The sequence below is a fragment of the Festucalex cinctus genome, chromosome 6 (genome assembly GCF_051991245.1).
Source record: "Festucalex cinctus isolate MCC-2025b chromosome 6, RoL_Fcin_1.0, whole genome shotgun sequence".
NCBI classification, from domain to species: domain Eukaryota; kingdom Metazoa; phylum Chordata; class Actinopteri; order Syngnathiformes; family Syngnathidae; genus Festucalex; species Festucalex cinctus.
Genome location: NC_135416.1, coordinates 3057778 through 3085551, shown reverse-complemented (window position 1 = coordinate 3085551; position 27774 = coordinate 3057778). Strand labels below are relative to the sequence as shown.

At 39.7% G+C, this 27774-nt stretch overlaps 1 protein-coding gene across 3 annotated transcripts in view; it reads left to right on the top strand.

Annotated features, from left to right (window-relative positions):
- tmem131l (transmembrane 131 like) overlaps positions 1 to 27774 on the top strand; it is a 92701-nt gene that overhangs the window by 10708 nt on the left and 54219 nt on the right. For all 3 annotated transcript variants that reach the window (XM_077524526.1, XM_077524524.1, XM_077524525.1), the window contains exons 7-26: positions 1244 to 1348; positions 3071 to 3148; positions 3255 to 3408; positions 4454 to 4512; positions 4590 to 4695; positions 4775 to 4877; positions 5531 to 5675; positions 5768 to 5938; positions 6054 to 6123; positions 6200 to 6323; positions 8164 to 8233; positions 8302 to 8411; positions 8516 to 8585; positions 8665 to 8798; positions 8872 to 9014; positions 9087 to 9279; positions 10467 to 10652; positions 11589 to 11738; positions 11830 to 12364; positions 12627 to 12760. In XM_077524526.1, the coding sequence (XP_077380652.1) occupies positions 1244 to 1348; positions 3071 to 3148; positions 3255 to 3408; positions 4454 to 4512; positions 4590 to 4695; positions 4775 to 4877; positions 5531 to 5675; positions 5768 to 5938; positions 6054 to 6123; positions 6200 to 6323; positions 8164 to 8233; positions 8302 to 8411; positions 8516 to 8585; positions 8665 to 8798; positions 8872 to 9014; positions 9087 to 9279; positions 10467 to 10652; positions 11589 to 11738; positions 11830 to 12364; positions 12627 to 12760 (2840 nt within the window). The remainder of the gene's footprint in view (positions 1 to 1243; positions 1349 to 3070; positions 3149 to 3254; positions 3409 to 4453; positions 4513 to 4589; positions 4696 to 4774; positions 4878 to 5530; positions 5676 to 5767; positions 5939 to 6053; positions 6124 to 6199; positions 6324 to 8163; positions 8234 to 8301; positions 8412 to 8515; positions 8586 to 8664; positions 8799 to 8871; positions 9015 to 9086; positions 9280 to 10466; positions 10653 to 11588; positions 11739 to 11829; positions 12365 to 12626; positions 12761 to 27774) is intronic.

The following is a 27774-nucleotide window of genomic DNA, read 5'->3' as shown; positions in this document are numbered from 1 at the left end:
GGGTCATGCTGCATTTGGAGGGGGAATGGAACCATATTTACGAACGATAACGTAACAGTTAGCATTTTGAACGTACATGCACCTGAATAATCAGATTCAGCCAAAAGAATGTTAACTGTTCACAGTCTAGATTTTGTTCATCTGATTGTGGGACAATAGCTATCAACAATAATGTAACAGTGACCATTCTTCACCATGCTTTCGCCTTAAAAACTCGACAACTAAATCTACCTTAATATGTTAGCGTTCTAAGCTAACGCACGTTAACCTTTGAAGTGTACTAGCAAAGGTATGCAATGCTAGCAATTTAAGCTAACTTACATTAGCATTTAAAACTCTACAACTACCTTTAATAAGTTAGTTTTCTAAGCTAACTTACGTTAGCCTTTGAAGTATACAATGCTAGCAGTCTAAGCTAACTTACATTAGCATTTAAAACTCTACAACTAAATCTCCCTTAATATGTTAGCTTTCTAAGCTAACTTGCCTTAGCCTTTTGAAGTGTACAACTAAGGGTATCTGAATGTTAGCAATTGAAGCTAACTTACCCTAACTTTTAAAACTCTACAACTAAACCTACCTTAATATTTTAGCTTTTTAAGCCAACTTACGTTAGCCTTTGAGGTGTACAAGCGAAGGTATATAATGCTAGCAATCTAAGCTAACTTACATTAGCATTTAAAATGCTACAACTAAATCTCGCTTAATATGGTAGCTTTCTAAGCTAACTCGCCTTAGCCTTTTAAAGTGTACAACTAAGGGTATCTAATGTTAGCAATTGAAGCTAACTTACCCTAACATTTAAAACTCTACAACTAAACCTACCTTAATAGTTAGCTTTTTAAGCCAACTTACGTTAGCCTTTGAAGTGTACAACCAAATGTATCAAATGTTTGCAATCTCAGCTAACTTATCTTAGCCTTTAAAACTCTACAACTAAAACTACCTAAATGTTAGCTTTCCAAGCTAGCTTCCCTCCAGAATTTAGGATTCAAGGACCGCATCTATCTTAATGCATTAGCAGTCTAATCTAATTTGTCTCACATTTTCAACCCAAACCATTTAGAACCGAAATGTACGTAAATCTGTTAGCATTCTAAAAGAACTTGCCTCACTGGTACCTAGTGGCCAATCATAGGCAAGATTTGTCAATGGTTACATCCCTCGTGATTTGTGCATTCATTCAAATGTAAAAATATTTTCACTTTTTTTTTTTTTTTTTCCCTTCTCCTGATCCTCTCAGGTCTTTGGTGTGGGTGTCCACCAGGGCTCGTTAAAGTCTGTCCAACGAAAGGACAGTCAGCTGGTGTTCCCTCACATCCAGAGCATCAAGTTGACCCAAACTCAGGTACGCATTTATCCACGTTGCATGCAGCGGGGTTTCCGAAAACACATACAGAACATTTTCACACATGTGCACAGAGGCTTTTGTGATGCAAAAAAAGAAAAAAAAAAGTGCCGTGTCAGCAGCTTGGATGACGCAACACAATCCAGTGTGCATCCATCCATCCATTTTCTTAACCGCTTGCTCCTCACAAAGGGGGTGCTGGAGCCTATCCCAGCTGGTTTCGGGCAGTAGGCGGGGCACACCCTAAACTGGTTTCCAACCAATCGCAGCAGTCCAGAGTGTACAACTGCTCAATTTTAACAGCTACCATAGACTCCAATGTGGCTATAATTCGCATAAGACAAATGACACCCAAATGCGTGTGCTTCTCTGCGTATGCGTGCTTATGAGTGCGTGTGCGCGCGCGTGTTTTAGGGAGTGAAAGTGTGCGTGTGTTTTTGAAGTGATGTGAAGGTCAAGACGTCGCCCACGCAAGAGGAAATGGCCTGGGAGAGTTACTCTTCGACACTGTCAGGCGGCAATTCTGCTTCGACTTTCAAAAGAAAGCTATTACGTAACCTCATTGACAAAGTCAGACACTCCTTATCATTGTCCTAATCAACTCGACTTGCCAGACTAGTGTGTTTATAAAATGTTATGCAACAATTAAGCAGATCTTAAAGTACAGTATGTTGCCCATCTCCACCCCAAAATTTTTTTTTAAGTCCACGTAATTAGTTTCCATACAAAAAACGGACATTGCGATTTTTTGGGGGGTCTGCGATATATATTGCGATATTAAAAATGGAACAATTTTCACCAGATGACTTGAATAGTGGTTTGGGAAGAATTTGTTTAACTCACCATCACACTATTGTATTCATATAAGTGCACTGCTTTTTATACAGCGCTTTGGTGTCCAAATCGCTTTACAATGTTAAATGCGCATTTGCCTTTGGTCTCCATTGTAATGAATGGGGGTCATTTTTTCAAATCATTTTTTTTTGTCTTAGGAATGTGGCAAGAAAAAAAAATATTGTACTGTAGTCAAGTCTCCTTGCTGCGGGGGTTGGGGGGCGGCGCCGGTGACTGATTAGCAGAAGGGGGGGCGGGGCGGGGGGGTGCAAGAGGTAGCTTGCAAACCTTTATGAAGCAAAACAAACTATCGTGCATGCGCACATCGCGATTGCACGATTAAATTAGTATACCGATAATTGTATCAAATAAAATATTAAAATGTAATATTTTCATGTTTTTTATATATTAACAATAGATTATTAGAACTTAGATTTTTTTATTTTTTATTTTTAACATATTTGTATATAAAAAAAACATCATTACCATTTCCTAAAATATCATTAATAAAATTTATTGAAAGATTTGATTAAATATTCACGTTTTGTAACAATATTGTTGTTACACAAACACAATTTTCTTTAGAGAACACTTAATTTATTGCTATTCAATTTTTTATGTCTTGAATTTGATATAGAAAATGTTATTAAAATAGTATTATTGAATACAATATCTTGTTTTATTTCTTAATTTTTGAAATAACTCCCTTAACTCTCTCTATTTGTGTTTGAGTAAACATAGTCGTACTCATGATTGAAAATACGTCACGCAGTATTGCCTTAACACTGACATACACAGGTCATACTTGAAAACTTTTTATGAATGTGAATGCTCGCATTATATTTGCAGAAATCCTCTTATCTTAACATAGCTGAACTAACTTAACAGGAAGATGTGTCCAACATCACCATACTGGGTCTCCAGCTGGAGTGCAGCCTGCCCAAGAGTTTTTTCATCAATTCACAGGTACGTTGCACGTCCATATTAATTGTTGCGACAATAGAAGAGACGTGCTTATTGTTACGCTTTGGAAGCTTCAGCAATTCCTCGCTTGGTGTCTTTCCCTCCGCAGGGTTCCTGCCTCCATAGCGATGAGCGCCTCAGCCTGCAGATGGACCTGTCCACACGTGGCGAGCAGCCCGCCGACCTGGACAAGCTCAAGCCTTACGTCATCGAGCACATCCTGTTGCTGCTCATGGTCCCCGCCGCCGGGCAGGCCGCAGTAGGTGGGTGTTGCCTCGTCTTGCCTGTGGAAAAATATTTTGAAAAAAATAATTGGTAGTTAGAATTTTTTATTTTTTATTTTTTTTTAACTCATTCACTCCCTGCCATTTTCACTGCCATTTTGTAAGGCCCACAAAATATTGCGTTCTATTGTTCTATAAAAACATGGTACCTACCAAAAGAAAGATTACTCTTTTCTTTCATCAGGAAATAAAAAAACAAAACAAAAACTATGTTTTTATCTGTTTCTATTTTGCAGCAATTAGCATTAGAATATAGCTAAGTTTCATCATTATTCCAAAATCTGCTTGGAACTGTGGAGAAATCAGCCTGTTTTCATCATGGCCCTGGTTGCTCTGTTATACTCTGCTGCCACCTTCTGGCCGTTACTGTAATTACTACCATTTTTCAACTGTTCTCTGCAGTTGAGAGGTTGCATCAAAACAAAAAACGTATAAATACGTCCATGGGGCACTTCATACATTTAAAATCGGACATATTTATATGTTTATGGGAGCAATTGAGGTAATAATTTGTTTGTTTGTAATTTATTCTAATAATTGTCATTGATAGTATGCATCCTACATTTTGTTAAAAAAAAATTAAAGAAAAATGAGTGGGTAACGTTAATTTTTTTTATTTTACACTGTCATTCTAAAATATAAGTTATTTATTCAACTATTTAAATATTGATTTAAAGTATATTATATAAATATTTCAGTTATATTGTTTATATAAAATATTTATCAAAATCTGTTTACATTATTTTAGTCAATATTTTCTGCACCCGATGTATTTTTTTTTTGTATATCTATAACGATAGTTATTTTTGTCCTTCAGTAAATATGCACTATTTTATAAGTGGTTTGCGTAGTTTCTTTTTTTTAAATTGCTAATTTTTCACCCTGAAACTTCTCTCTTGCTTGCACGTGACACATCTTTACTTGTTTAAGTGTGTGTCTTAATAGCCTGGAATATTTGGTTCAATTTGTATGGAATTTCTTTTAACATTTTTTTTTTTTTTTTTTTCGTCATTTTCTTCTGCAGGGGAACCAAAACTCGGAGTTTATATGCAAAATTCCGGAAGCAAAAGGCTCTACATAAAGGTGAGTTGTTTGTGCGTTGGACTTGAAATAGAGATGAATTCACGAACGACGTAACGTGTGTTTTTCAATCCACCCAGGACCTGCAGTTGCTGTCCAAAATGGACGCCAGTCTGGAAATCAATCGAGTTCTTCTGCGATCAGAAGCAAAAAACTTTACTGAAGTGGCCACCCTCACCTGCAGAGGTAAAATTCACTTTTTAACGTCTTGTTCAAAGTTTATTTACCTTACTGATTGGGTTTTTTTTTTTCTATGTAATTCCAGGTTCTATGCCAGGCCACGGAAGCAAATGTGTTAGTCATATCAGTTTGAAGTTTCTAGGCAACCAGATGACCCACAACTTGGCTGGATTACATATCGCACACAGGTAATTATGACATATCTGCCTGCAGATTCTCCAAAAATATTTGTCTTTTAGGGCAGGACTTATCAGAGGTCTGAAAAATACGACTGATACTATATTTTTTATTTGTGTGATTAACTAATTGAAACCCAAAAGCATAAATAAAAATTTTTTTGAATACTTTGTCCTGCACTCCCCCAATTTTTCTTCCTTTTTTTTTTTTTTTTTTTAATGCTAAAGCAGGCTTTGATGCAGCTTCTGACTTGAAGAGGTCGCTTAAAGCAATAACAGTTATTACAAAAAACGGCCAGCAGGTGGCAGCAGAGTATAAGAGATCAGCCAGGGCCATGTTGCAACAAGCTCTTTTTGCCAATGTTTTCAATAGGAATGTGATTAATGATGAAACTTAGCTATATTCTAATGCTAATTGCTGCAAAACAGAAACAGATACAAATATGCTTTTTTTTTTTCCCTAATGAAAGAAGAGACTCTAATCTTTGTTTTGGTAGGTTCCATGTTTTCATAGCAATAGAACACAATATTCTGTGGGCCTTGCAAAATCATTCAAAATCCAGTAAAACAGCCAGGGAGCGAAGGGGGTCGCTTCAGTGAAAATTAGTCACAATAACCGCCAGCTTGCACAATCGAAATCAACACGTGTGCTATCGTATCTGTAGGTGGAGCACGGCGGACCTGTCCAGCCTCTTCCAAGTCAAACAAAAAGCGACAGAGCAGGTGGAATTGTGGCTGACCAACCCGTTCACGCTGCCGCTCACGGTGACGAGCGCCAGCCTGTCGCGCAAGCTCCAGGCGGCGATGAAGGTGCTACGCCACTTACAAAAAAAAAAACAAAAACAGAATTTGAATCGTCAGCGATCGGCTCACCGTCGAGCGGCCTTTCTCGTGTCCGCCAGGTGGTGAACTTCCGCGCGCCGCTGACGGTGCCGCAGGGCTGTTGGCCGGTGTTGTCCCTGCGGCTCTTCAACGGGGCGCTGCCGGCCAGCCACGCCTTCACGCTCGGCCTGCACACCAAAATGGGCGCGGCCGTGCGCGTCCCGCTCTACTTTCACGCCGACCCTACCAAGGTAGGAAATAACGATTTGGATGACGCGTTTCTTTTATTTTGAATGGGATTCCTTTTAAAAAGCGCAAGAGAGCGAAAAGAAATGATAGATTTGATTGTTTTGTCTCCAATCTCAGCAGGGGGACTTAATGTTTGAGTCCCAGCGAGAATGCGGACGACCGTGCCCGCTCAAGTTGTCCGAAGCAGGTGAGATGTAAAAAAAAAAAAATAGTACTTTTGTTCACGGTTGACGACATTTCATTGAAATTGTACCGCAATCCAGGTCGCTCGGAATGGCAGCGCACGCTCCTCCCGGACTTGTCCCGCTCGTCTTGGGCGGTGGACAGCAAACTGGCCGCCCAACTTTTCTCCCGCTGGCAGAACCACAAAGACAAGATGCCGTGCAGGTCAGCCTATAAAAAAAAAAATTCACGATACGGTGACTTGACTGAATTGTGCTTTATTTTGGGCGTAGTAATCCCGCTAGTCACTGCTGTGAATATTTTTTTCTCACTAATTTTTTTTATGATTGTTTGTAATAATAGTTTAAAAGAATACTTATATACTTATATGATACTACAGAATTAATTTGATAACTTCATTATTTTTCACGTAAAATTAATACCTTTAAAAACTTATTTCCCCCCTTTCTCTTGACTGACGATGACGTCACCTGTGCCGAGGAAGTAGGTAACGACCAATCACGGCTCACCTGTTTTCTGGGTTTCGTCAGCAAACTGAGCCATGATTGGCCGTTACCTACTTCCTCTGCACAGGTGACGTCATCTTCAGTCGACAGCAAAAATGAGTTTTTAAAGGTATTAATTGTGCATGGAAAAATGACAAAATTTCCAAATTCATTCTTGACAAAATATTAACTTTTTAGTGCTGAAAATTGCGCAATGAGTCAAGTATCGCTTTAAACGTGGGGTGTCATTTTGATTTATTGGCTCAAATTGGCCCGATTATTGATTGACTTTTCAGAATCTTTCCCATTGTACAGTCTGAAAATATTCACATTTATTGATTATTTATTGATGATTGTTGCAGATCATATGAGCAATCTGCATTTTTTTTTCTTTCCATAAAATGATTGCAATTTTCACAACTAGACTAAGCGCAATTTCTGGAGAAAATGCGTGGGAATGCTGAAAGCATCAATATTCCCACAGTTATGACTCAGGTTTTTTTCCTTAACGTGTGCCGCTTACAGATCAAGTTCATGAAGCAAGTTGACATCAATAAACCATTTTAAGTTTACAAAAATGTCCGCATCCATCTGTAAATGTTGACAATCTCAACTGACGCGTCACAACATCCAAACTGATGCGCTAATGACGCAGAAAAGAGGGTCCATTTATTATTCTGTGGAAGAAAAAAAAGACTTCCACCAAACAACCTCGTTTGAACTAAAATTGTTGACTGACATTTTGCAATATTTACTTTCTTAAAATGTTCTTACGGGGCGTTTTCATTTTAACAGAAGTGTATTATTTGCATTTGCAAAGGTGGCACAGCATTTCGTTTGAAGTCGGCGAACGTTTTTTTGTTTTTTTTCTTTTTTTTCTTTAGCATTCACCGGTGCATTAATAGCAAGTAGGGGTGTGAATTGCCTAGTACCTGACGATTCGATTCGTATCACGATTCACAGGTCACGATTCGATTCGATACCGATTAATCCCGATACGAATTTATAAGTCGATAGTTGCGATTTTTTTTTCATTCAAATTTAGAAAATACTAATCAGTAAGCTTGTAGAGTGTAAGATTTATATGAAAATGTATTATTTATTTATCTGAAATTTCAGTCTTATAGAGGTTGTAATCTGTTTCATTTTTGAACAGCATTAAAATAAAATATTAAGGCTTAATGTTCCGTTCATATAACATTCTTCCATGCTCAAGGTGTGAATCCTAAAAAAAAAAAAAAAAAAAAAAAAATAGATTCTGCCGATTATTGAATCGATTCGAGAATCGCGCGATGTAGTATCGCGATATATCGCCGAATCGATTTTTTTTTAACACCCCTAATAGCAAGTGTCAAATCCTGAGTAGCAGCCATTTTGCAGTGTTTCAGAAAGTGGGGGGGCGGGGGGGGTTACATAAAACTTTAGGTTTTTCAGCAAATAGCTTTCCGCAGAAAAAACTAAAAATCGGTTTGGTCACTGTTATCGTCTCATGTGATTGCAATATCTTGATAACTTTCATCATGCTTTCATGAAATACTGAATACGTGTTTTGTTCCTAGGTGGCCCAGAATCCCCATGGAGACATCCTCGCCGATGGATTTTGGTGCCACGCCCATTAATGAGAGCAAGGTGAGTGACTCAACAGGCACCGTAATCTTAAAATTCGGAAAATTAAAACATGTAAACGTGTATTTCAGGTGAAAACTTTGACGCTGAAGAATCCTTCCTCAGCTGTTGTTTCTGTGGAAATCCTAATTCTTTCCTTGTATCCTTCCCCACTTGGAGCTTTGGACCTTCTCACTAAATGGTAGCGTAGAGAAGCATTTAGGATCCTCCCCCATTTTTTGGGAGACATATTTTTCTGTCATTTACATCCTGTCTAAATGTAGAGGATTTTTTGTTGTTGTACAGGTTTAACATAAGCCCCCTGGCGGTCAACATCAGCACTGCAGAGTTCTCTCTGTTGGATGCACCTCCCAAGGTGAGTTAAGGAAAAAATAAATAAAAAAATTCTTCCTTTTCTTGGCATTCCTCGTCACCTTTCCTGCGTGTTTTTTAAGGCGAGCGAGGATGCAGAAGCCCCGAGGGGTGAGGGGACCCTGCGGCTGCTGCTTCAGCCGTGGGAATCGCGGGAGGTCGCCGTCGTGTTTGCGCCATCCGAACACAAACCCACCACCACCATCCTCATCATCAGGTAGGCAGTTTTGAAAATATTTTGTCAGCTTCGTCGTGGGTTTGAAATGAATTGTCACTGTGCGTTTTTCCAGGAACAACCTGACCGTGTTTGACATGGTTACGGTGAAGGGCCACGGAGCCAAAGAGCTGCTGAGGGTTGGGGGCAAGCTGCCCGGTCCGGGGGCCTCGCTGCGCTTCAACGTCCCTCAGTCCACGCTGATGGAATGCAGAGACGGTGAGGGCTTATTCAATGCGTTTTCGTCCGGAACAATAGCAAGCGGACGCCAACGTTTCACCGTGTCCGTAGCCGGCCTGCGCGGCAACAACAAGCCGCTCTTCGCCATCCGCAAGAGCTTCAAGGTGGAGAACGCCGGCGAGCTGCCCCTCACCGTCACGTCCATGAACGTCAACGGCTACAAGTGTCAGGGCTTCGGCTTCGAGGTGCTGCAGTGTCGCTCCTTTAGCCTCGGCCACAACGGCTCCTCGGAGATTACAGTCGCGTAAGTCGTGCTGTAGCTGCAACGTCATTGTGTGAATGCTGGAATGCATTTTATTCCTCGCACTCTTTTGACGCGCTACTACTTCCACATTTTTCAACCGATTGTCGCCATTCAAACGTCGATATATTCCAAAAATTCACGCGACGACTGCTTGCATTTTTCTCATTCCCAGGATTCACGCCTTCGCCACAATTCCCCATTTTGTACCCAACTTTTCACCACAGATTCTACATTTCACATTTACTTCCACATTTTTCATCCAATTCACTTTATTCCAACTTCAATATATACCACCAATTCACGCCATGAGTCCTTCCCATTTTTTCAGTTACAAAATTCATCTGTTTCCCACAATTCCCCATTTTGTACCCTACTTTCCCCCCATAGGGGACATTCTACATTTCACATTTACTTCCACATTTTTCATCGTATTCACTTCATCCCAACTTCAATATTATCCACTAATTCACGCCATGAGCTCTTTGCGTCTTTTTCAGTTCCAAAATTCACACCTTACCCACAATTCTCCATTTGTACCCTACCTTTCCCCATTGTAGCAACAATACCATCTACTTCCACATTTTTCATCCTGTTCACTTCATTCCAACTTCAGTATATTCCACCAATTCCCACCACGAGCGCCTCCATGTCCATCAGTTCCAAAATTCACGCCTTACCCACAATTCCCCATTTTGTACCCTGCTTTTCCCCGCTCAATCTTAATGTGAGATTCTACATTTCACATTTATTTCCTCATTTTTCACCAATTCACACCATGAGCTCGACCCTTGATTCTTAACACCTTACTCCATTCCCTAATTGATGCTTCACACCCTACCCCCTTTTTTTTTTTTTTTTTTTTTTTCTGCTGTAATTTCTACATTTATCCACTTTCAACTTTCAAATTGTTCAGCTCTTTCCAGGTCATTGTGCATCATTCCATGCCAATATCATTCCACAGTTTTCATTTAGCCTGACAGCCATCACACGCAATTTCTCCACAAATTGCGTTCTCTGGTTTTCAATTTTTTCACCTTTACTTGACTTAGGTGATATAACTTCAAAATCAAATCCTAAAAAAAATCAAATAAGTTCTTCCTTTTTAGAAAATGTCGAGTTTGTCCAAACACGGAGGGAGAGAGAGAGAGAGAGCATTGATTTTTTTTTTTTTTTTTCTGTTCTTATAGGTTCACGCCGGACTTCACGTCGTCGTGGGTGATCCGTGACCTGGTGCTGGTGACCGCGCGCGGCACCACCTTCCCGTTCACCCTCAACGTAACGCTGCCCCACCACATGTTGCCCCTGTGCGCTCAGGTTGTGCCTGGCCCAAGCTGGGAGGAATCCTTTTGGGTGGTCACGCTCGTCTTCACCTGGTAAGTCACCCGCCAATGTTGACTTCCTACATCCAAGTTGGCTTTAGCGGTTAGCGTAGCTCGAGTAGTTAGGAAAACGGCATGTTTATGACGTACGACCAAAGTTGTCGTCGTTGGCCATGATGGTGCTTGTATCTCAAGGCGCCAGTGTAGTAGCAGGAAATATTTGATGAGAAACACTCAAAATAAAATGTTCTCTCATTTTCCGCTGGGGTTAGGCAATAAATGAAATCTGCGACGTAGTTAGCTTTATGTTTTACGTTTTATTATAAATGTTTTTAAGGCTGTAAAAACCCTCACCACACAGTTTATACACATTTCTCATCGAGGCATTTACGCTTTCTCACATTTCTCTTCTGTGTAAAAATTCTCAATGTTAAAACCTTCATAAATTTTATATAGCAGGTACATTACTGTAAAAAAAAACAAATAAACATGCAGAATTGCACTAAGAAAATCCGCGAAAGGTAACCCATGTTATAGCGAGGGAACACTGTATTAAATATTGATGAGAAATACCAAAATATTAATATAAAAATACTAAAATTATATAGACAAAAATTAGAAAAAAAGAAGATGAGAAATGTAAATTTGTGTGATTAAAAAAGGCAAACTTTAGACTGAATACGAGTAGAAAAATATATTCAACAACACTAAAAAAATTTTAAATGAAAACAAAAAAATTAAAAATGGGATAAAAACATAACAATAATAAATTAATAAATAAAATAAAAATAATAAAACAAAATACTACATTAAAAAAATATATGACAAAAAATACAACATATTAAAAGAAACGAAGCAATTATGGCCAGATATGAGAATAAAAATTAAATACTTTACAACAATATTTTTAGATGAAAATACAGAAATATTAGGAAAAAATATTATACAAAAAAACCCCGCAACAACAATCGTATGTCTTTTTCTTTTCAGCTTCTCGCTGTTTGGCGTGTGCTTGATGGCCTTTCATCAGGCGCAGTACATCCTCAGCGAGTTCTCCTTGCCCGCCATTCGGAGCAACCACAACTCAAACCTGTCCCGGGACAACGGCCCCGTCAACAACATCACACCCAATGGCATCAAGTATGCCTTTTTTGTTTACATTACACAAAACAAATGTTTTTTTTATGTACTGTACTTAAGTCTGTTTTATTTATTATGATTTATTTTTAAGTAAACCCAAGGGCAGTTGTAAGAGCTACGTTGACACCTGCCACACCTCGGATAAAGGGAAGGGTCGCGGCTCCCCGGCGCTGTCCAACAGGCCGCCTCAGCGTTCTCAGTCGACCAAGAAGAGCTCGTCCGGCGCCCCGTCGCAGCCCCAGAAGAAACACAAGGTGTCCCTGTACTACAGCAAGTACAAGCCCAGCGCGGCCGCCGCCGCGTCCGCGCCCATGGACGAAGAGCACGCGGAGCACGAGGAGGCGGTACCCGACGCGCCGCTGACGCCCGACCCCGACGTCTGCAACAACAACAACAACAACGAGCCGTCGTTCATCAGCGAGATGGCGAAAAAGCCGCCGGTGGACTTTCAAGCCGAAGATGGCGCGCCAGCAGCGGTTATGTTTCCCGTGGAAATTCCTGCTGGCTTCCCGCACAACGTCACGCTCGCTCCGGGGCCCAGGCCGGGCCTGCTGCTGTGCAAACCGGCCGAGGCGAGTCACGCCGGACGCTACCAAGCCGCCGCGGTGCCCGGCGCTGAGCTACAGGTCGGTCGCCAACTCTCGCACTTGTACATTGTGTGTGTTTTTTTTTTTTTTTTTTTTTTTTTTTTTTTACACAATATTGTGCCCATTTTTAAATATCGCCAACCTCCCCACAATATCGTTCCAATTATCGTATCGTGAGCTTTATATCGTATATAAAGCTGATTTGACTTGATTTGAAAATGTTTAGCCAATTACTTTACAATGGGAATTTGAATGCTGCTGTAACAGTTCCAATCATACATGTTGTGGTTTTCTGTTGCAGTTAAGGGAAGACGGCAAAGGGCCAAAGAAAAAGTCATCCATCGCAGACACAGGAAGCAGTAGCAGTAATAGTACCAGTAATAATAATAATAATAAGGGAAAGAAAAGTCGCCGGAAGCCGGAAAGTGTCTCAAGGTAGGACAAGACTCATTTTTGTGCCTTCTTTCTTTTTTTGGGGGGGGGGGGCTTTTTTGTGTGTCTTCGTCTTTTTTTTTTTTTTTGTTTTGGATTTTTTTTTTTTTTGTTTTTTTGTGCATTGTTCGTCTTTTTTTTTTCTTTTTTTTTGTGTCTTCTGTCTTTTTTTGGATGTTATCTGTGCGTTCTTTGTCTTTTTTTGTTTACCTTTTTGGGGGTGTTTTGTGTGTTTTTTTTTGTTTTTTTGTGCATTTTGTCTTTTTTGTTGTTTTTTTGTTTATTTTTTTGTATTCATCTTTTTTGTTATTTTGTGCGTCCTTTGTCTTTTTTTGTTGTTTTTTTGGGCGTTCTTCGTCTTTTTTAGGGCCCGAGCAGCGACCGCTGCGAGGTCCCTATTGTTTTTCAAGGAATTCTTATTAGGGCCCGAGCAGCGGCGGCGGCGGTGCCGCTGCGAGGCCCTATTGTTTTTGTAGGAATTCTTCTTATTATTATTATTCTTATTATTATTCTTCTCCGCAAACAATCGCATTTTTGAGACACTAAACGTGACCGAAAACTCACCAAACTTTACACGCACATCAGGCCTGGCGAAAAATTTGATATTTTAAAGTCGCCATACATGATAACAGAAAAATGGCTCCTTAGCGCCCCCTACATAGGTTAAACGGATCCCTGTCCTGCTACGATTGTCCGACGGCTATGAAAATTGTGTGGCACCTGTAGCACATCCCAATGAACAAAAACCTCTTTGAAGTGTGTACCCTAAAATAGACAGAAAGTGAGGTATGAGTATTTAAATGTCCAATTTTGGCCCAGTTTTGCATATTTACAGGGGTCATACTTTTGCCCGCTTCTCCTACACGGTTAACCCGATTGACTTCAAACTTGGGATGTACCATCTCAACACCTGGGACAACATCATTGTGAAAAATGAAAAGTTTTTGATATACTATATGACAGCGGCGGCGCATCAAATTTAGAGTTTAAAAATTCTTACTTCACGAGGCATTGCCGGTTGTACGTTTAATCTAGAGCTACGAAAATTGGTACACATATGTAACAGACTATGACCTACAAAAAACTCTTTTTGAACCATATGCTAAACCTAACAGGAAGTCCACCATTTTGATTTATTTTGGAACGTGTTGCCATTTTTTTGGCCATTTCATTGGGGTCTTATTTTAACGAACTCCTCCTACAGTGTTTATCCGATCATCTTCAAACTTGGTGTGATTCATCTTAAGATGTTGAAGATGAAAAGTTATTGAAAGCTTTGTATTTCGTCGCACGCTGTTGTCATGGCATGCACTGTTTGCAAAGGAAAAAAAGTATCCTTAAAGAAGCATTGCCAGTTGTACGAAGCAGCTAGAGCTACGAAAATTTGTAGACATATGTAACAGCCCAAGATGTACAAAAAAGTCTCTTGGTGCCCTGTGCTAAACCCAACAGGAAGTCCCCCAGGGGCCGGGCATCACATTTTGAGCTAAAAAAACCTCCTCTTTAACAAAGCATACCCGGCTGTACGTTTCACCTAGAGTTACCAAAATTTGTAGAGGTATATAACAGCCCTCGAGGTACAAAAAACTCTTTTTGAACCATATGCTAAACCTAACAGGACGTCCGCCATTTTGATTTACTTTGGAATGTGTTGCCATTTTTTTTTGGCCATTTCATAGGAGTCATATTTTAACAAACTGCTCCTACAGAGTTTATCCGATCATCTTCAAACTTGGTGTAATTCATCTTAAGATGTTGAAAATGAAAAGTTATTGAAAGTTTTTTATTTCGGCACACGCTGTTATCGTGGCATGCACTTTTTGCAAAGGAAAAAAATCCTTCTTAATGAAGCATTCCCAGTTGTACGAAGCAGCTAGAGCGACGAAAAATTGTAGACATATGTAACAGCCCAGGATGTACAAAAATGTCTCTTGGTGCCATGTGCTAAACGCAACAGGAAGTCCCCCAGGGGCCGGGCATCACATTTTGAGCTAAAAAATTCCTCTTTAACGAAGCATTCCCGGTTGTACGTTTCACCTAGCGCTATGATAATTTGCAGGCATACATAAGAGCCCACGATGTACAAAAAAGTCTCTTGGAACCATGTGCTAAACCAAACAGGAAGTCTGCCATTTTGATTTATGATGGGATTTGTTGCCATTTTTTGTGGCCTTTTTCAGGGGTCATATTTTAACGAACCCCTCCTACAAAATTTATCCGACTGTCTTCAAACTTGGTGTGTTTCATCTTAAGATGTTTAAGATGCAAAGTAATCGAAAGTTTTTTATTTTGTAACACGCTGTTGCCATAGCAATGCATTGTTTGTCAAGTGCTGCTTTTTTTTTTTATACACATGAAAACTCATGAAACTTTGCAAACACATCAGACTCGTCATGAACATGAATTTTCAGAGATTTATTGTGCAATTTGCAATAAATAGCGCCCTCTAGACATTTTTATGAAGCCTTTCCGATTGTATGATTATGCTAGACCTACAAAAAAGTATTATGTAGCCATTTGCCAAACCAAAGAGGAAGTCCGCTATTTTGATTTTATTTTGGGAATTATACATCATTTTTGGCCTTTTTCATTAAACTTTGCACAGACAAGGCATGGAAAAAACTAACATTTTAAATGGTCCTTGTTCCATGTTACAGTACCCCGACGTGCCAGTACCCTGACGTGCAAGTAACCCAACGTTGTGCTCAATAGCGCCCTCTATGCATTTTTATGGAGCATTTCCAATTGTATGATTCAAGCGATACACAACTAAAGATGACTTGACCAAGATTTATGAAAACTGGGAGGCATACCTATTAGCTTAAGACCTACAAAAGGTATTCTGTAGCCGTATGCTAAACCTAAAAGGAAGTCCACCATTTTGAATTTATTTTGGGAATTGCACACCATATTTTGCGTTTTGATTATACTTTGCACACACAAGGCTTGTCAAAAACATTTTAGATGGTCTTGTCCTATTTGACAGTACCCCAACGTGCCAGTACCCCGACGTGCAAGTACCCCAACGTGGCCCGGGTTGCGAGGGCCCTTTATAGCTGCTCGCAGCTCTAGTTATTATTATTAGGGCCCGAGCAGCGACCGCTGCGAGGTCCCTATTGTTTTTCAAGGAATTCTTATTATTAGGGCCCGAGCAGCGGCGGCGGCGGTGCCGCTGCAAGGCCCTATTGTTTTTGTAGGAATTCTTCTTATTATTATTATTCTTATTCTTATTATTCTTCTCCGCAAACAATCGCATTTTTGAGACACTAAACGTGACAGAAAACTCACCAAACTTTACACGCACATCAGGCCTGGCGAAAAATTTTATATTTTAAAGTCGCCATACATGATAACAGAAAAATGGCTCCTTAGCGCCCCCTACATAGGTTAAACGGATCCCTGTCCCGCTACGATTGTCCGACGGCTATGAAAATTGTGTGGCACCTGTAGCACATCCCAATGAACAAAAACCTCTTTGAAGTGTGTACCCTAAAATAGACAGAAAGTGAGGTATGAGTATTTAAATGTCCAATTTTTGCCAATTTTTGCACATTTACAGGGGTCATACTTTTGCCCGCTTCTCCTACACGGTTAACCCGATTGACTTCAAACTTGGGATGTACCATCTCAACACCTGGGACAACATCATTGTGAAAAATGAAAAGTTTTTGATATACTATATGACGGCGGCGGCGCATCAAATTTAGAGTTTAAAAATTCTTACTTCACGAAGCATTGCCGGTTGTACGTTTAATCTAGAGCTACGAAAATTGGTACACATATGTAACAGGCTATGACCTACAAAAAACTCTTTTTGAACCATATGCTAAACCTAACAGGAAGTCCACCATTTTGATTTATTTTGGAACGTGTTGCCATTTTTTTGGCCATTTCATTGGGGTCTTATTTTAACGAACTCCTCCTACAGTGTTTATCCGATCATCTTCAAACTTGGTGTGATTCATCTTAAGATGTTGAAGATGAAAAGTTATTGAAAGCTTTGTATTTCGTCGCACGCTGTTGACATGGCATGCACTGTTTTTAAAGGAAAAAAAATATCCTTAAAGAAGCATTCCCATTTGTACGAAGCAGCTAGAGCTACGAAAATTTGTAGACATATGTAACAGCCCAAGATGTACAAAAAAGTCTCTTGGTGCCCTGTGCTAAACCCAACAGGAAGTCCCCCAGGGGCCGGGCATCACATTTTGAGCTAAAAAACTCCTCTTTAACAAAGCATACCCGGCTGTACGTTTCACCTAGAGTTACCAAAATTTGTAGAGGTATATAACAGCCCTCGAGGTACAAAAAACTCTTTTTGAACCATGTGCTAAACCTAACAGGACGTCCGCCATTTTGATTTACTTTGGAATGTGTTGCCATTTTTTGGGCCATTTCATAGGGGTCATATTTTAACGAACTCCTCCTACAGAGTTTATCCGATCATCTTCAAACTTGGTGTGACTCATCTTAAGATGTTGAGGATGAAAAGTTATTGAAAGCTCTTTATTTCGTCGCACGCTGTTGTCGTGGCATGCACTTTTTGCAAAGGAAAAAAATCCTTCTTAATGAAGCATTCCCAGTTGTACGAAGTAGCTAGAGCTACAAAAATTTGTAGACATATGTAACAGCCCACAATGTACAAAAAAGTCTCTTGGTGCCATGTGCTAAACCCAACAGGAAGTCCCCCAGGGGCCGGGCATCACATTTTGAGCTAGAAAACTCCTCTTTAACGAAGCATTCCCGGTTGTACGTTTCACCTAGCGCGATGATAATTTGCAGGCATACATAAGAGCCCACGATGTACAAAAAAGTCTCTTGGAACCATGTGCTAAACAAAACAGGAAGTCTGCCATTTTGATTTACGATGGGATTTGTTGCCATTTTTTGTGGCCTTTTTCAGGGGTCATATTTTAACGAACTCCTCGTACAAAGTTCATCCGACCGTCTTCAAACTTGGTGTGTTTCATCTTAAGATGTTTAAGATGCAAAGTTATCGAAAGTTTTTTATTTTGTCGCACGCTGCTGCTATAGCGATGCATTGTTTGCCAAGTAAAGTGCTGCTTTGTTTTTTTATCTATACATGTGTGAAAACTCATGAAACTTTGCAAACACATCAGACTTGTCATGAACATGAATTTTTAGAGATTTATTGTGCAATTTGCAATAAATAGCGCCCTCTAGACATTTTTATGAAGTATTTCCGATTGTATGATTCTGCTAGATTTGTGAAAATTAGGACAGACCCCTATCAGCCTAATACCTACAAAAAAGTATTATGTAGCCATTTGCCAAACCAAAGAGGAAGTCCGCTATTTTGATTTTATTTTGGGAATTATACATCATTTTTGGCCTCTTTCATTAAACTTTGCACAGACAAGGCATGGAAAAAAATAACATTTTAAATGGTCCTTGTTCCATGTAACAGTACCCCAACGTGCCAGTACCCTGACGTGCAAGTAACCCAACGTTGTGCTCAATAGCGCCCTTTATGCATTTTTATGGAGCATTTCCAATTGTATGATTCAAGCGATACACAACTAAAGATGACTTGACCTAGATTTGTGAAAACTGGGAGGCATACCTATTAGCTTAAGACCTACAAAAAGTATTCTGTAGCCGTATGCTAAACCTAAAAGGAAGTCCGCCATTTTGAATTTATTTTGGGAATTGCACACCATCTTTGGCCTTTTGCACTCACAAAGCTTGTCAAAAACATTTTAGATGGTCCTTGTCCGATTTGACAGTACCCCAACGTGCCAGTACCCCGACGTGCAAGTACCCCAACGTGGCCCGGGTTGCGAGGGCCCTTTATAGCTGCTCGCAGCTCTAGTTATTCTTCTTCTTCTTCTTCTTTATTCTCCGCAAACAATCGCGATTTTGGGTACCTAAATATTCACGAAAACTCACCGAACTTTGCACACTCCTCAGGTCCGGCGAAAAATTTGATATTATTAAGTCGTTATAACAACGCGACTCTATAGCGCCCCCTAGCATAGAAAAATAAAAACCAAGCCCGGCACGTTTGAGCTAGAGCAACGAAAATTGGCAGGCACGTGTAGCACCCCGAGACGCACAAAAAAGTCTATTGGGACCATGTAGCTAAAATGTACAGGAAGTGAGCTATGAATTTTTTAATGTCCAATTTTGGCCTATTTTGGCACATTCACTGTGGTCATGCTTTTTCCCCCTATGCAAACATTTTTCATCCCATTGACTTCAAACTTGGCATTTATCATCTCAAGACCTAAGAGAACAGCTGGGCAAAAAGTCTTGCCTTTTCGAAATACTATATGACGGGGGCGGGGCATCAAATATTGCCTTTAAAATTTCATTTGTCCAGAAAGAGCAAATGCTGAATAACTCCCATGTACAAGCTCCAAAAAATCTCAAACTTCTCAGGCAACGTAATAGTCACGGCCTGAAAACATCTATATGACAAAATTCAGTTATACATATAGCGCCACCTAGTGGTTACAATAAATGTCATACTTTACGTTTTTAGCTACTGTGCTGAGCTCGTTGAAGGGATTCAGTTAAAAATTGGTCAGAAAAGCCTTAAGATGTTGATGATGCCCCACACCGAATATTGTAACTTTTCGCCAAAGGGCGTGGCCGCTACGGTGACGCAAAGTCTGAAGATTTTTCGTGACAATAAAAGCTGCATTAACTTGACCGAGATGATCCTATCTTCTCAAAATTTCACACATTTGATGAGAGTCCAGCTCTAAAGACATCTACTAACTTACATTTCATCTAACTGATAGCACCACCTAGTGGCAATTTTTTTTCTTACGAATTTTCTTCTACGTTTTTCTCCAAACACGTTAACTGGACCTACCTCATATTTGCTCAGATGAGGGTTTCGCCCTTCATGATGTCACAACACGAGGTTTGTGAGTTTTCGCGAATTACTGTGGGCGTGGCTAAGCGCTGTTCGCCAAGAAAACAACGCCAGTTTTGAGGGTCTAAACATGCACAGAAACTCCTGAAACTTGGCACACACATCTGGCCTGGTAAAATTAGCAATATTTTATTGTTGATTGTGCTATTTTTACAAAAATGACTCAATAGCGCCCCCTCGAAATTTTTAACGAAGCAGCCCCGGTTGTACGTTTAAGCAAGAACGACGAATATTTTCAGGTGTATGAGGGAGCCCAAGACCTACAAAAAAGTCTCTTGTACCCATATGCTAAAATGAACAGGAAGTGAGCTACGAATTTTTGAATGTCCCATTTTTGACGATTTTTGCACATTTTCAGAGGGCATACTTTTGCCCACTTCTCCTACACGTTTTATCCGACTGACTTATGACTTGACCTGGACGATGCCAAGACCTGAGCCAACAACAGACGGAAAAATCTTTACTTTTGGAAATACTATATGATGAGGGCGGGGCATCAAAATTTGTGTTTCGCACTGAAAAAGGATATGCTTAATAACTCCCCGATACATGCTCCAAAAAATCCCAAACTTGACATGTATGTTTATCGTCAAGGCCTGAAGGTATCTCTATGACAACATGCAGTTATATATGCAGCGCCACCTAGCCCTTGAGGCATGAAAAAAAAATACCCCACTTACGGTATTTTGTACAAAAAATGTAAACTCATTCTAAGTGTGATAACTAAGTCATTTAGGAATATTCTTTTACCTTCCACCACTCAAAATATTCACTGGCATCAGACCTAACCAAACATACATATTTTTGTTATTTAGTTTTATGTATTTTTGATAGCCTCTATGGACATTAAAAGCAATATCGTGAATGAAGGCTATGCTTAATAACTCCCAGGTACATGCTCCAAAAAATCCCATATTTGAAATGTATATTTAGAGTCAAGGCCTGAAGGTATCTCTATGACAAAATTCAGTTATAAATACAGCGCCACCTAGTCCTTGAGGCATAAAAAAAATGCCTCACTTACGGTATTTTTGCAAAAATTGTAAACTCATTGTAAGTGTGATAACTAAGTCATTTATGAATATTCTTTTACTTTCCACCACTCAATATGTTCACTGGTATCAGACCGATCCAAACATACGTATTTTTTATTTAGTTTTATTTTTATTTTTTTATCGCCTCTATGGACAATAAAAGCAACATTGTGCAATGAGTACGAGCGATGATGTGTGTATATATACTTTTACGAAAAATACCAATCAGAGCAACTCATTGCCTAAAAATAAAAAAAAGACGCTGATTTTTGCAGATCTTAACAATCACCAAAACCCATTGAGCTTGACACACTCATCACACCTGGCAAAAAAAAAAAAAAAGTCCACATGTTTATCATGCCATTTTCAAAGAAATTCTGCTTCCAATGTGCCAATACCCCAATGTGCAAGTTCCCCAACGTGCAAGTACCCCAACGTGGCCCAGGCTGCGAGGCCCCTTTATAGCTGCTCGCAGCTCTAGTTAGGGCCCGAGCAGCGACCGCTGCGAGGTCCCTATTGTTTTTCGTTCGAATTATTAGGGCCCGAGCAGCGACCGCTGCGAGGTCCCTATTGTTTTTGTAAAAATTATTATTATTATTATTATTAGGGCCCGAGCAGCGACCGCTGCGAGGTCCCTATTGTTTTTGTAAAAATTATTATTAGGGCCCGAGCAGCGACCGCTGCGAGGTCCCTATTGTTTTTGTAAAAATTATTATTATTATTATTATTATTATTATTATTATTATTATTAGGGCCCGAGCAGCTACCGCTGCGAGGTCCCTATTGTTTTTCGATCGGATTATTATTATTATTCTTCTTCTTCTTCTCCGTAAACGATCACGATTTTGGGTACCTAAACATTTACGAAAACTCACCAAACTTTGCACACTCCTCAGGCCCGGCGAAAAATTTGATATTATGAAGTCGTCATAACAACGCGACTCTATAGCGCCCCCTAGCATAGAAAAATAAAAACCAAGCCCGGCACGTTTGAGCTAGAGCAACGAAAATTGGCAGGCACGTGTAGCACCCCGAGACGCACAAAAAAGTCTATTGGGACCATGTAGCTAAAATGTACAGGAAGTGAGCTATGAATTTTTTTATGTCCAATTTTGGCCTATTTTGGCACATTCACTGTGGTCATGCTTTTTCCCCCTTTGCAAACATTTTTCATCCAATTGACTTCAAACTTGGCATTTATCATCTCAAGACCTGAGAGAAAAACTGGGCAAAACATCTTGCCTTTTTGAAATACTATATGACGGGGGCGGGGCATCAAATATTGCCTTTAAAATTTCATTTGTCCAGAAAGAGCAAATGCTTAATAACTCCCATGTTCAAGCTCCAAAAAATCTCAAACTTCTCAGGCAACGTAATAGTCACGGCCTGAAAACATCTATATGATAAAATTCAGTTATACATATAGCGCCACCTAGTGGTTACAATAAATGTCATACTTTACGTTTTTAGCTACTGTGCTGAGCTTGTTGAAGGGATCCATTTGAAAATTGGTCAGAAAGGCCTTAAGATGTTGATCATGCCCCACACCGAATATTGTAACTTTTCGCCAAAGGGCGTGGCCGCTACGGTGACGCAAAGTCTGAAGATTTTTCGTGAAAATAAAAGCTGCATTAACTTGACCGAGATGATCCTATCTTCTCAAAATTTCACACATTTGATGAGAGTCCAGCCCTAAAGACATCTCCTGACTTATATTTCATCTAACTGATAGCGCCACCTAGTGGCAATTTTTTTTCTTACGAATTTTCTTCTACGTTTTTCTCCAAACACGTTAACTGGACCTACCTCATATTTGCTCAGATGAGGGTTTCGGCCTTCATGATGTCACAACACGAAGTTTGTGAGTTTTCGCGAATTGCTGTGGGTGTGGCTAAGCGCTGTTCGCCAAGAAAATAACGCCAGTTTTGAGGGTCTAAACATGCACAGAAACTCATGAAACTTGGCACACACATCTGGCCTGGTAAAATTAGCAATATTTTATTGTTGATTGTGCTATTTTTACAAAAATGACTCAATAGCGCCCCCTAGAAGTTTTTAACGAAGCAGCCCCGGTTGTACGTTTAAGCAAGAACGACGAATATTTTTAGGTGTATGAGGGAGCCCAAGACCTACAAAAAAGTCTCTTGGACCCATATGCTAAAATGAACAGGAAGTGAGCTACGAATTTTTGAATGTCCCATTTTTGACAATTTTTGCACATTCACAGGGGGCAGACTTTTGCCCACTTCTCCTACACGTTTCATCTGACTGAGTTAAGACTTGACCTGGACCATGTCAAGTCCTGAGCCAACGACAGGGGGAAAAATCTTGACCTTTCGAAATACTATATGATGAAGGCGGGGCATCAAAATTTGTGTTTCGCACTGAAAAAGGATATGCTTAATAACTCCCCGGTACATGCTCCAAAAAATCCCAAACTTGACATGTATGTTTATCGTCAAGGCCTGAAGCTATCTCTATGACAACATTCAGTTATATATGCAGCGCCACCTAGCCCTTGAGGCATAAAAAAAAAATACCCCACATACGGTATTTTGTACAAAAAATGTCAACTCATTCTGAGTGTGATAACTAAGTCATTTATGAATATTCTTTTAGTTTCCACCACTCAAAATGTTCACTGGCATCAGACTTATCCAAACATATATATATTTTTATTTATTTTTGATAGCCTCTGTGGACATTAAAAGCAATATCGTGAATGAAGGATATGCTTAATAACTCCACGGTACATGCTCCAAAAAAAATCCCACACTTGACATGTATGCTTATAATCAAGGCCTGAAGGTATCTCTATGACAACATTCAGTTATAAATACAGCGCCACCTAGCCCTTGAGGCATTTATATATATATATATATATATATATATATATATATAAACCCACATACGGTGTTTTGTACAAAAAATGTACACTCATTCTAAGTGTGATAACTAAGTCATTTATGAATATTCTTTTAGTTTCCACCACTCAAATTGTTCACTGGCTTCACACCGATCCAAACGTATGCACGTTTCCATTTTGTTTTATTCATTTTTGATTGCCCCTTTGGACAATAAAAGTAACATTGTGCAATGAGTACAACGAGCGATGATGTGTATATACACTTTTACAAAAAATACCAATCAGGGCAACTCATTGCCTAAAAATAAAAAAGGACGCTGATTTTTGCAGGTCTTAACAACCACCAAAACCCGTTGAGCTTGACACACACTGGCAAAAAAAAATATTCTACATGTAAACGTTTATTATGCCATTTTCAAAGAAATTTTGCTTCCAATATGCCAGTAGCCCAACGTGCAAGGACCCCAACGTGGCCCGGGCTGCGAGGGCCCTTTATAGCTGCTCGCAGCTCTAGTTATTATTATTCTTCTTCTTCTTCTTCTTCTTCTTCTTTATTCTCCGCAAACAATCGCGATTTTGGGTACCTAAATATTCACGAAAACTCACCAAACTTTGCACACTCCTCAGGTCCGGCGAAAAATTTGATATTATGAAGTCGTTATAACAACGCGGCTCTATAGCGCCCCCTAGCGTAGAAAAATAAAAACCAAGCCCGACACGTTTGAGCTAGAGCAACGAAAATTGGCAGGCACGTGTAGCATCCCGAGACGCACAAAAACGTCTATTGGGACCATGTAGCTAAAATGTACAGGAAGTGAGCTATGAATTTTTTAATGTCCAATTTTGGCCTATTTTGGCACATTCACTGTGGTCATGCTTTTTCCCCCTTTGCAAACATTTTTCATCCAATTGACTTCAAACTTGGCATTTATCATCTCAAGACCTAAGAGAACAGCTGGGCAAAACATCTTGCCTTTTCGAAATACTATACGACGGGGGCGGAGCATCAAATATTGCCTTTAAAATTTCATTTGTCCAGAAAGAGCAAATGCTTAATAACTCCCATGTTCAAGCTCCAAAAAATCTCAAACTTCTCAGGCAACGTAATAGTCACAGCCTGAAAACATCTATATGACAAAATTCAGTTATACATATAGCGCCACCTAGTGGTTACAATAAATGTCATACTTTACGTTTTTCGCTACTGTGCTGAGCTTGTTGAAGGGATCCATTTGAAAATTGGTCAGAAAAGCCTTAAGATGTTGATCATGCCCCACACCGAATATTGTAACTTTTCATCAAAGGGCGTGGCCGCTACGGTGACGCAAAATCTGAAGATTTTTCGTGAAAATAAAAGCTGCATTAACTTGACCGAGATGATCCTATCTTCTCAAAATTTCACACATTTGATGAGAGTCCAGCTCTAAAGACATCTACTAACTTACATTTCATCTAACTGATAGCGCCACCTAGTGGCAATTTTTTTTCTTACGAATTTTCTTCTACGTTTTTCTCCAAACACGTTAACTGGACCTACCTCATATTTGCTCAGAGGAGGGTTTCGGCCTTCATGATGTCACAACACGAAGTTTGTGAGTTTTCGCGAATTGCTGTAGGCGTGGCTAAGCGCTGTTCGCCAAGAAAACAACGCCAGTTTTGAGGGTCTAAACATGCACAGAAACTCCTGAAACTTGGCACACATATCTGGCCTGGTAAAATGAGCAATATTTTATTGTTGATTGTGCTATTTTTACAAAAATGACTCAATAGCGCCCCCTCGAAATTTTTAACGAAGCAGCCCCGGTTGTACGTTTAAGCAAAAACGCCGAATATTTTTAGGTGTATGAGGGAGCCCAAGACCTACAAAAACGTCTCTTGTACCCATATGCTAAAATGAACAGGAAGTGAGCTACGAATTTTTGAATGTCCCATTTTTGACGATTTTTGCACATTCACAGGGGGCAGACTTTTGCCCACTTCTCCTACACGTTTCATCCGACTGAGTTAAGACTTGGCCTGGACCATGTCAAGACCTGAGCCAACGACAGGGGGAAAAATTTTGACTTTTCGAAATACTATATGATGAGGGCGGGGCATCAAAATTTGTGTTTCACAATGAAAAAGGATATGCTTGATAACTCCCCTGTACATGCTCCAAAAAATCCCAAACTTGACATGTATGTTTATCGTCAAGGCCTGAAGTTATCTCTATGACAACATTCAGTTATATATGCAGCGCCACCTAGCCCTTGAGGCATGAAAAAAAAATACCCCACATACGGTATTTTGTACAAAAAATGTACACTCATTCTAAGTGTGATAACTAAGTAATTTATGAATATTTTTTTAGTTTCCACCACTCAAAATGTTCACTGTCATCAGACTTATCCAAACATATATATATTTTTATTTATTTTTGATAGCCTCTATGGACATTAAAAGCAATATCGTGAATGAAGGATATGCTTAATAACTCCACGGTACATGCTCCACAAAAAAAATCCCACACTTGACATGTATGCTTATAATCAAGGCCTGAAGGTATCTCTATGACAACATTCAGTTATAAATACAGCGCCACCTAGCCCTTGAGGCTTATATAAAAAATAAAAAAAATACCCCACATACGGTATTTTGTACAAAAAATGTACACTCATTCTAAGTGTGATAACTAAGTCATTTATGAATATTCTTTTAGTTTCCACCACTCAAATTGTTCACTGGCTTCACACCGATCCAAACGTATGTACGTTTCCATTTTGTTTTATTCATTTTTGATTGCCCCTTTGGACAATAAAAGTAACATTGTGCAATGAGTACAACGAGCGATGATGTGTATATACACTTTTACAAAAAAATACCAATCAGGGCAACTCATTGCCTAAAAATAAAAAAGGACGCTGATTTTTGCAGGTCTTAACAATCACCAAAACCCGTTGAGCTTGACACACACACTGGCAAAAAAATATTCTACATGTAAACGTTTATTATGCCATTTTCAAAGAAATTTTGCTTCCAATATGCCAGTACCCCAACGTGCCAGTACCCCAACGTGCAAGTACCCCAACGTGCAAGGACCCCAACGTGGCCCGGGCTGCGAGGGCCCTTTATAGCTGCTCGCAGCTCTAGTTATTAGGGCCCGAGCAGCGACCGCTGCGAGGTCCCTCTTGTTTTTGTAAGAATTATTATTATTATTCTTCTTCTTCTTCTCCGTAAACGATCGCATTTTTGAGGGCCTAAACATTTACGAAAACTCACCAAACTTTGCAGTCTCTTCGGGCCCGGCGAAAAATTTGATATTATGTAGTTGTCATAACAACGCGACTCTATAGCGCCACCTAGCGTAGAAAAATAAAAACCAATCCCGGCCCGTTTGAGCTAGAGCTACGAAAATTGGCAGGCACGTGTAGCACTACGAGACGCACAAAAAAGTCAGTGGAAGCCAATTCCTAAAATGTACAGGAAGTGAGCTATGAATTTTTTAATGTCCAATTTTGGCCTATTTTGGCACATTCACTGTGGTCATACTTTTTCCCCCTATGCAAACATTTTTCATCCCATTGACTTTAAACTTGGCATTTATCATCTCAAGACTTAAGAGAAAAACTAGGCAAAAAATCTTGCGTTTTCGAAATACTATATGACGGGGGCGGGGCATCAAATATTGCCTTTAAAATTTCATTTGTCCAGAAAGAGCAAATGCTGAATAACTCCCATGTACAAGCTCCAAAAAATCTCAAACTTCTCAGGCAACGTAATAGTCACGGCCTGAAAACACCTATATGAAAAAATTCAGTTATACATATAGCGCCACCTAGTGGTTACAATAAATGTCATACTTTACGTTTTTAGCTACTGTGCTGAGCTCGTTGAAGGGATCCAGTTGAAAATTGGTCAGAAAAGCCTTAAGATGTTGATGATGCCCCACACCGAATATTGTAACTTTTCGCCAAAGGGCGTGGCCGCTACGGTGACGCAAAGTCTGAAGATTTTTCGTGACAATAAAAGCTGCATGAACTTGACCGAGATGATCCTATCTTCTCAAAATTTCACACATTTGATGAGAGTCCAGCCCTAAAGACATCTACGAACTTATATTTCATCTAACTGATAGCGCCACCTAGTGGCAATTTTTTTTCCTTACGAATTTTCTTGTACATTTTTCCCCAAACACGTTAACTGGACCAACCTCATATTTGCTCAGATGGGGGTTTCG